The sequence below is a fragment of the Drosophila suzukii genome, chromosome X (genome assembly GCF_043229965.1).
Source record: "Drosophila suzukii chromosome X, CBGP_Dsuzu_IsoJpt1.0, whole genome shotgun sequence".
NCBI lineage: Eukaryota > Metazoa > Arthropoda > Insecta > Diptera > Drosophilidae > Drosophila > Drosophila suzukii.
Genome location: NC_092084.1, coordinates 6,228,321 through 6,238,046, shown reverse-complemented (window position 1 = coordinate 6,238,046; position 9,726 = coordinate 6,228,321). Strand labels below are relative to the sequence as shown.

Sequence of the window (9,726 nt, the reverse complement as noted above, 5' to 3'; positions counted from 1 at the left end):
TTTAAAATATATATTTAAATGTAGATTATCAGAGAATGCAAAAACCAATTCATAGAGGTATCCCACTTCAAAATTGGAATACAGAAACTTAAGTTATGGAATTTAGAAGTCCAGATTTGGGCTCCCATTATAAACCATTGGAAATGCTGAAAAATCTAGCATGAACATAGGCTAAAATTTGGACCCTCTCTTAACCGGAATATTTTAATGTAGATCGTTAGAAAATTCAACCACCAATCCAAAAAGGCATCCCACTTCAAAATCGGGATCCAATAACTCAAGTTACGGAATCTGGAAGTGCAGTTTTGGGGTCCCATACTGAAACCCATTGGAAATACGGAAAAAAGTAACATGAAAACAGGCTAAAATTTTAACCCTCCCTTAAACGGAATATATTAATGTATATCGTTAGAGAATTCAACAACCAATTCATAGAGGTATCCCACATCAAAATCGGAATCCAATAACTTAAGTTATGGAATTTAGAAGACCAAACTTGGACTCCCATTCCAAAAACCATTGGAAATACTGAAAAATCTAGCATGAACATAGGCTAAAATTCGGACCCCCTTTTGTAAGAAATATTTGAATGTAGATTTTCAGAGAATGCAAAATCCAACTCATAGAGGTATGCCACTTCAAAATCGGAATCCAATAACTTAAGTTATGGAATTTAAAACTCCAGATTTGGGCTCCCATTCTGAAAGCAATTGGAAATACTGAAAAATCGAACATGAAAACAGGCTAAAATTTTGACCCTCTTTTAAAAGAAATATTTGAATGTAGATTATCAGAGAATTCAACAACAAACTCATAGAGGTATCCCACACCAAAATCGGAATCCAATAACTTAAGTTATGGAATTTAGAACTCCAGATTTGGGCTCCCATTCTGAAAGCAATTGGAAATACTGAAAAATCGAACATGAAAACAGGCTAAAATTTTGAACCCCTTTTAAAAGAAATATTTGAATGTAGATTATCAGAGAATTCAACATCAAACTCATAGAGGTATCCCACACCAAAATCGGAATCATATAACTTAATTTATGGAATCTAGAAGTGCAGCTTCAGGGTCCTATTTTGAAACCCACCCAAAATGCTGACCCTCTTTAAACATTATATTTACGGAAGAAATGAACATGAAAATTGGTAACCCACTTCAAAGTCGGAATCCAACAACTCATGACAGAAAGGGAAGAACAGAGAACCAACAAAAAGGAGAACTTGTTCATTTCGACGTTAGACGATTTATGCTCGCCTGTCCGAAGTGGAGCACTTATTGTACAAAAAATGCACGTCGCGGCGAGAAAAAGCGGCGGCTGTGGAACGCCAAACGGAGGAAATTGCTACTACTTCTTGATATGGTTTATGTGGTAACCACTTGCCCATCGGCATATTTTTGAGGTCTGTGTGCAGTTTCAAAAACCCGTTTAATTTCGCGCGAATTTCAAAGCTTAATTTACACATTTTAAGTTTAGCCGTGACCCGAACCGGGCGCACTCACTCCAGGCTATCCCGCTATCCCACTCTAAACCGGGCTCTTACGCTATCCCGCTCCAACCACTCACCACGCCGGCTGTAAGAGGAAGAGGGACAACCATATAGCTTACTCACTATTTATTGCGAATTTGGGTCGTTGGCCTGCTGGCGAAAGCTGGGCGCCTGCTAATCCGTCTAGGGCAAGTTCCTAGAATGTTCATTCCAATGAGCGCGCTGCAACATCTCGCGCAAAGCGCTCCAAGCCAACGGCTCCAAAACTCGTAGAATTCACCCGAACGAAGCAGGCCACCAGAGGCGCCAGCAGCGGCGAGAGTGCGCCCAACATGTTGCGGCGACATCGCGTCATGCGCGTCGCTAATTCAGCAGGCAAACAGGGATGGCAATAAGGTGCCGCGATGGAGACGGGGGATGGCGGGGGCGTTGGGGTAATCCTGGACGCGGACGCGGACGCAACTGATTATGGCCTCCTCCAGTTACCCAGTCAGTCACATATGGCCAACTCGAAAACGGCGGACGGCTAACAGACACACACACACACACGCGACAGGAGCGCCGGGAGCGGTCCACAGTGGAGCGGAACGGTGCAGCGGTTGTACGCGAGCGTTAACACTTTCGCTTTCTTGTTCCAACCTGGCGCTGGCCGCTAACCAGGCACCCAGAAACCAGCAGCAGCCGGTGGCGGCGCAAGCGAGCCAACTATAGTCCGCGCACTAAATCCGCTATCTTCATCCCGCTCTGACTGACTTTTACACTCACTACTTTCTCGCTCTCTGAGAGAAAGATGCGTGGGCGTGCTCTCTCTCGCTCTTTTAATCTTAGGGTGGCCATGAGATGGCAATGTCCTTGTATAAAAAACAGTTTTCGTTCACAGGCGCTCATCGGAGTGCAGCAGTCGGCCGGTGAGCAGTGCAAAAGCACGAAAAGTGTGCGTTAGAGCAGCAGCAGCTTTTTTCTCGCTCTGCCCCAAGATTCGCAACATGTTGCCCGGCAACATTTTCTGGCGCCCCTCTCTTCGGTGAGCTAAAACACAGTAAAGCCTAGTAATGTGCTCTCAATTTCTAGTTAAGGTGCTTGAGAGCACACATGACTTGGCCGAATATGTTTTGGCAGTGATTTTGTATGAAAAGTGGTGATGAATTTAACATAGACATGTTCTACGATTCATTTATGCACAAAAGTGGCACAAGTTCGACGCCTTTTCAATGCCTTTTAGTACTACAGTATCTCCTTTCCATCAGCAAATACAGCTCCTTTTTACCACTCTTTTAGCACTAAAAATACCCTTTTTCATAGACATGTCCTACGATTCATTTCTGCACAAAAGTGACACAAGTTCATCGCCTTTTCAGAGCCTTTTTAGCACTAAAAAAATTCTATCAGCAAATAAGCCCTCTTTTTGCCACTTTATTAGCACTAAAAAACACTTTATCATCAGCAAACCCAGCACCTTTTCACCAGGGTACCATCGTTAAAAGGAAAATTTAAATGCGAGGAATACATACAAACATTATTTAAATATAAGCTTTTCAAATTGATTCTTAACTTTAATTTTGTATATGTATTTATTTATTTAAAAATTTGTGTTAATCATGTTTACAGAACTTCTTAATAAGGACAACTGGTAGTATCTGGTCATTACTTGATCATTTTTTTGGATAGCCTTGGACTGAGTATAATCTAATATTAACTGTTTTAACATGCTAGTAAATGTAATCTAGTTTTACTAACAAAGTGATCTTAAATTGCATTTAAAATTTGTTTCAAGTGCAAGTGAATACAATTAAAAAATATAAGTATATCTTCAGGATTAAGCAAAGCTCCATCTTAATAAAGTGATCTAAAATTGCTTTTAAAATTTTTTCAAGTGGAAGTGATTTCAATTAAATAATATATATATCTTTAGGATTAAGCAAAGCATAATCTTCATGCGTGCACTGTATCGAGTGAGAACTGTGCCACAATCTGCTGAAAATTTTCATCCATCGCCCTTTTCCAGTGAGCACTGTACTCGCACTCTGCCGGGAGTTTCGAGAGTTTACCCCTCCGCATCCAATGGAGCCTGTGCTGCGGCTGCTGCGGGCCTGTTCGAAAATCGACTGACTGAAGGCCCCTGAAATCGTCGCACGGGGCCTCTGCAGAAGCCCATTAAATGCTCCTTCTTTTAATTAATCCACCACGGGGGAACTTCCCCTGCCCAGCCCCCATTGTTTTTCCTTCTGGCCAGGCCAATTAGTGCAAAATTGCCCCACTCCCACTGACCACAAACGCAGGGCGGGCTTCTTCATTAGCTGCGCCCATTTCGACCTACGATTTTTGCAGCGCATATCCTTCTATCCTATTACGCTAACATCTTCTTAATTAAAAAGCTGACAACGCCGTCTCCGGCTGCCAAACACCCCTCGCCCGTCTTGCCCCGAAAGCCGGTGGCAGATTTTTAATTGCTTAATTGGAACTGCGTGAAAATCCCGTTGAGAATGCCCAAAACGCATCCCCGGATGAAGGATGAGCAACCCCCAAAAGCGAAACAAAAAAAACAACCACCGCCTGTTGCTGGGCAATTAAAACGCAGCCGCAGATGAGGTGGTGCGGGGAGGGGGAGGAGAAGGGGGCGTGGCTCAAGGTCGTGCGAACGGAGAAAACCACCACGCCCTAGATACGCCTCAAACCCGGCACGGGGAACAGGAGCCCAGTAAGCGGCAGAACGCCGAGCAAGGACCCCAGATGTTTGGGGGGCACGAGATGCTGCTGACGCAGGACATGAGATGCAGGATGCGGACGCGGATGCGCAGATTAATGATGATGATGCAAGACGTTGGGCTTGCCCAGACCCAGACCCACGCCAGAGACCCGGGGCAAAGCTCAGTCGAAAAGCTCCTGGGGAGAAAGCTCCACCTCTATGGGTCTGAGTCATGTGGGAATCCTAGAGGATAACCTGCCCTGCCAGAGGTTACGTAATAACCCAAATACCATAGCCACATAACATTTTTACATTATCCTCATGAAAGAATAAAAGAAATCCATAGAATTTGGAATGAAGGGTTTTAAAACTAAAACCTAGACTTAAGGATACTATGGAATGGTATTTTTAATAGTTTCTACTAACCTTTAAAATCAAGCAAAGCCCATCATATTTATATAGGCATTATCCATCTTTAACTCCAGATTTTCTTGATAAAAATTCTTGACTTTTTTAACATTTCCTTTGAATAATTTTGATCCCAGGTGATTTGAAATAGCCCAGTAATTTTATATAGATCGTCGTAAACCTCCATTTGCTAACACTGAACCTTTGTAGTCATTATCCATCTATATCTCCAGATTGGTAGCGCCGTCCTTCTTTCTTGATAAAAATCCTTGACTTTTCTTAACATTTCTTTTAAATAATTTTGATCCCACGCATTTCTAATCAGGCAAAGCCCAGTAATCATAGATCGTCGTAAATCTCCATTTGCTAACATGGTACTGAACCCTCGTAGTCATCATTCATCTATAACTCCAGATTGGTAACACGCACCATCCGTCTTTCTTGATACAAATTCTTGACTTTTCTTAACACTCCTTGTAAATAATTTTGATACCAGATAAAAATAAACAAGAATGTAAGAAAACCAAATTAAAATAAACCTAGTAAAATAAAAATAAGAAATAACGTTGGATGATATGATAAGCACCTGGAGTTCCTCATAAACGGTATTGTCCATTTGCCTCCAACCCAAATCAAGCACTCGAAATCCACGTCAATGGTTCATAAGTTTTATTTTTGATGGTCGCTCACGGGGAGCCACTCATAAATTGTATGTACGTACAGGGGTAGAAGGAAACCCGGATGTGGAGTCGTCGCTTCCGATCCGATCCGATCCGATCCTCCAGTGCGCTCTCGTCGCTCCCGTGGTCCAAGTGGCACCCTGGTACGCTTTTAATTTTGTATAATTGTTGCCTTCTTTTTGGTTAGTCATAGTTCCATATAATACGATATTACATAGTATATAGTAAAGTATATTATGTATAATGCATGTGTATATGTGTATATAAATTTAGTTAACATTAATTCACCAAATACTCAATGTCTCTCCATCTCCAACATCCTCATTTGCTTTGTGATCTTCTCTCAAACGATCTTGACACTCTTTTCGTTAGTCCATCTTTTTTTTTTATATCGATACAGTTACGCTCTCATGTTCAAATATATATAAAAGTTCAGTTGCCACAATTTGTTGTAATTAAAACGAGATAGATTGTTCGTGGGGTGCTTGGGATCGGGGGATCGGGATGGGGTTGAAAGAGTCGGGTGAAAGGGGGTCTGACAATTAGTCTTTGGCACGTTTAAATCGATGATGTCGATAAAGCTGATATGTAACCGGAGCTTCCTCGCTTTGTGCTTGGTGAGTGGAAAGTGGGAACCGGGTGTTAAGTAAGAGTAGGAGGCGGAGATTGACCCTCGAACGGAATACAAGCGGTATCACCATAGATGTTTTGTTCGCCGAATTATCTTGCAGTGCTTTGTGGAAGTCAACATACATTCCTTTTAGAACTTGCTTTTACATACGGTTAAGCTGATAGGGGTTAATACAATGGATTAGAATATTAGAATCTGCTTGGGGGGTCAGGGGTCGACTAAGATCTCCTTGGGAGCACTGGGCTTATAAGTGGTTAAGGCTTTGAAGGATACATATATCTGCTCGTACAGCTACTGGCGTGGGCGTGCGCGATTCGTATTCACATTAATTCGGTAACAACAATTCGAGAGAGCTGGTCAATGGCTAAGTCTATGGTAAAACTCTTGGCTAAAACATTCGCTGATTCAGACTGGCCGACAATCGGCTTACTCGAAGATATTTTCCCTTTATTTTTTTTGGCATCTTTGTGCACTCTAATGCAATCAATGGAATCTAATATGCTTAGTTTGGTTTCGTTTAGTTAGTTTAATTCAATTCAACAAACAATGCGCTAAGGTTGTAACGTTTGCTAATTATATATCAATTATATATCTTTTTGTTTTAAGGTTTCTTTTTTCATTCTAAAGTTTGCGTATTTTGATAAATTTGTAATATATATATGTATAAGGCCGCTTGGGGCAACTGCTATGAGAATGCTAAAATACCTTCCAACAGATGTATACTCATATGGGTTAGCGATAGTAGGGGAATCAAGTGTTATGGGGATAGTTAGACTACGGATAATTGAAGCAAAACCTTCTCATTCTTCTTGCACTCTCTAAAATCTGGGGTTCCAGAACCAGAGTCTAATCGATTCGTTTTCATTTGTTTCTACATTTTATGGGGATTGTTTTTGTCTTTTTCTTTGTTTTCCTTGTCGTTTGTCTAAATTCATTAAAAACTCACTCGGCAATCTTTGCACAATTCTTGTTCTTGTTCTTTAGAACACTTGCATATGTATGGGCTGTGGTATGTTTGGAGTCTTAAATGGTAGTCGTTAATCAAGTTAGAATAAATCGAAAGTACAAAAGATACAAAGTGGTTTCGTATAAAATATATCCATTAAAGTTAGGGGTTACGAGTTACGAGTTACGAAAAAAACACGCGTATTACGTAAAAAAAATCGCATAACAACTTAGAATTACGAGGGCACAGCAATCGAGTGTGTAAACTATGTATGTACAGCTCAGGCGGAGCAGGTGAATGGCGAGGGACAGGGTCAGATACAGGCTGTTGCCTAAACTAAACGTAAACGTAAGCCAAAATAAATAATAAATAAATAAATAAAGATGCAAGATGCAGGGGTGCGGGGGGCAGTGCAAACGGAAACGGAAGCGGAACGGAAACGGAAAAACAGAAAACAAACGAAAAGTGAAATGCACGCCAACTCGGATGCTTTAAGGGGCGCTTACTTCGCCGCTGCGGAGGCGGAAACGGAACCGGGCGTGGCCGACAGTGCCATCTTGGAGAGCGTGGCCAAGGAACGTTTCGGGAACGTGTTGTTGCCGTCCGAGGGATCCGAGAAGAGTTTCCGGAAGCTATTAGACGAAATATTGAAGGTGTAAACAAGGGGTTTTCTTGGGGAAATCTATTCGTTAGTTTTGCGGTATCCTTACAACTTGCGAATTCCCGACTCGGAGCTCTTCTTCCAGGGCGCATCGTCCGGCTCGTAGGGCAGCGGTCCCTGCACAGGCGCATCGTGACCAGGCGGTCTGAAACACAATGATTTATTTATAAGTATATTTATATAGTACAAGTCTCTATAACTAAAATTAAGGGGCAATACTAAAGTGTAACGCTTTTGTGGTTAAGTTATAAGTAAACGCAATATCAAAGCTCTGTTTGACTTCAATTATTTCAATAATCGCCCAACGATATTCAAATAACTGCTGACCTTGCAAACAAAACACGCAAAAAGAGACATACAAATAATGAATCACCTGTTTATGAAGTGTTTGCATCATAAGGTCTATTTGAATATTGTTAGCACTTGGTAAAAAAAAAAGATGACTCAGGTAAATGGTTTTTCATTAATCATTTTGCTCTAAGCAATTGCTTACAAACGGTGCTTTTCTTAATGGGGACTGAAAAGTAGACTTAAATATATGTAGAGGATTCACTCACGTTTCTCCGGCTGCCGGTGGCTCCAGTTCGTCCGCCTCGGCCGCCTCCTCCTCCTCGTCGTCATCGTCGTTGTCCGCTACATGACCATCGTCCTCCTCGTCGCTGTCGTCGGAGCTGGAGAAGTGGCGCTGCCGCTTGGCCTTCGCCTGGCTGGGCGGCTTTAGCTCCGCCAGCTGCTCGTTGAGGCTGTCGATGGTGGTCAGCAGCTCGTCGCGCTCGCTGATCAGCTCCTTGAGCTCGCGCGTGGTGTAACGCGGCCGATTCGGATCGTTCTGGCCGTCGTCGTACGAGGCCACCAAATCCTCGTTCTCCTTTTCGGCCAGGCCCAAGCGCTTGCGCAGCTGGTTGATCTCGCGGCTCTGGTCCTGCAGTTGGGCCAGAAAATCGGCACGCTCCTCGCAGAGAGTCTTCACCTGGGCCTGCATCAGCTTGTGGCGGCGCCGAGTGTCCCGCTCCGAGGCCTTTAGCCGCTCCGTCTGGATAGTGAGCTAGGGAAGATCATTGCGAATGATTAAGGATTAGGTGTTAAGGTTTCTATCCAATAGAGATTATCTAGCTTACGTGCTCCAGCTCGCTGTACTTGTCCTGCAGCTCCCGCTCACGGTTCTTCAGCTCGTCCCGCTGCTTGTATATCTGCTCCTTGAGCCGCTGCAGCACCTGGGTGTCGGAGAGGGCGCCGTGCAGCTCGTGATTGGTCATACTGATGATGCTCTCCGTGAGACTGGCGCCCAGGCCGGAGCTCTGGGCGGAGGAGGACTGCAGGTCCTGGGTCTGCTTCACCAGCCGCTTGTTCTCGTCCTGCAGCGAGGATACCAAGTCGACCAGCTCGTTGGTCTCACTGCGCCACTGCTCCTCGATCAGCTCCAGCTCCTTGTCGAATCGCCGCCGAAACTCGGCCTTCTCCAGCTTCTCGCTCTCCAGTTGGGCCACCTTGTCGCGCAGCTCCTGAATGGTGGCATTCTCGCGCTCATTCTTCGTGGCCAGCGCCTCCAGCAGCTCCAAGGTGTTGATGATCTTGGGCATCAGACCGCTGACGGCGTCCGTGCCGAAACGATCCATGATCCGCTCGTACTCCTTGCCAATATCGGAGGCCAGATCGTACACATCGACCACGCCGATGTCGTCGATGGCGTCCAGTACCATTTCACCCATCTCATTGAGGTGGAAGCCGGGCATCCAGGTGGTGGTCACTAGGGAGCTCCTGCTTGCAAGCTGGTATTTCTTGGGATTCCTTTTTGGGAACTGAAGACCCGCTTCAGTTGTCCTGCTCCAAAGGATGCTGGGGATGCTGGCCAATTGAGTGGACAAGTGTGCCAGGTGGTCCAGGTGTTTGAGGTGCTCCAAGGGGCGGGGAAAATGCGCAATCTGCAATTCGCACTCAAACACACTCACACACACTCAGATTGGCCAACCCACGCTAGTGTGCGTGAGAGTCGGATTCGCGTTCACTTCATTCACTCGCTTTGTTGTTGCTTCTGCTGAGCCGATCCGATGCTGCAATTTCTGCCGATTCACATAAAATAAACAATCTGCTTTTCGCAATTTATTTGCAAGCCAATTTTTGCTGAACTGGAACCAGAAGCGATGAGTAACGATTAACTGGTTCCCTTTCCAGATGTGGAAACTAGTTCACAGATGAGCCGTGGGTTTATCCATCTGGCAAC

General features: G+C 44.2%; 1 protein-coding gene across 3 annotated transcripts; it reads right to left on the bottom strand.

Moving 5' to 3' along the window:
* Window positions 1-5,239: 5,239 nt before the first annotated feature.
* On the bottom strand, window positions 5,240-9,663 carry Rilpl (Rab interacting lysosomal protein like). Of its 3 annotated transcripts, none has more exons than XM_017083262.4 (5): window positions 8,624-9,663; window positions 8,063-8,550; window positions 7,555-7,650; window positions 7,351-7,476; window positions 5,240-7,180 (listed from the first exon to the last, which is right to left on the bottom strand). In XM_017083262.4, the coding sequence occupies exons 1-5, from the start codon at window positions 9,236-9,238 to the stop codon at window positions 7,048-7,050; spliced, it is 1,458 nt and encodes a 485-aa protein (XP_016938751.1). In that variant the 5' UTR covers window positions 9,239-9,663; the 3' UTR covers window positions 5,240-7,047. The 3 variants fall into 3 exon arrangements, with proteins under 3 accessions (XP_016938751.1, XP_070853657.1, XP_065724307.1); XM_070997556.1 differs by having other exon boundaries at window positions 5,240-7,175; XM_065868235.2 differs by having other exon boundaries at window positions 5,240-7,476; window positions 8,624-9,662.
* Window positions 9,664-9,726: the final 63 nt, after the last annotated feature.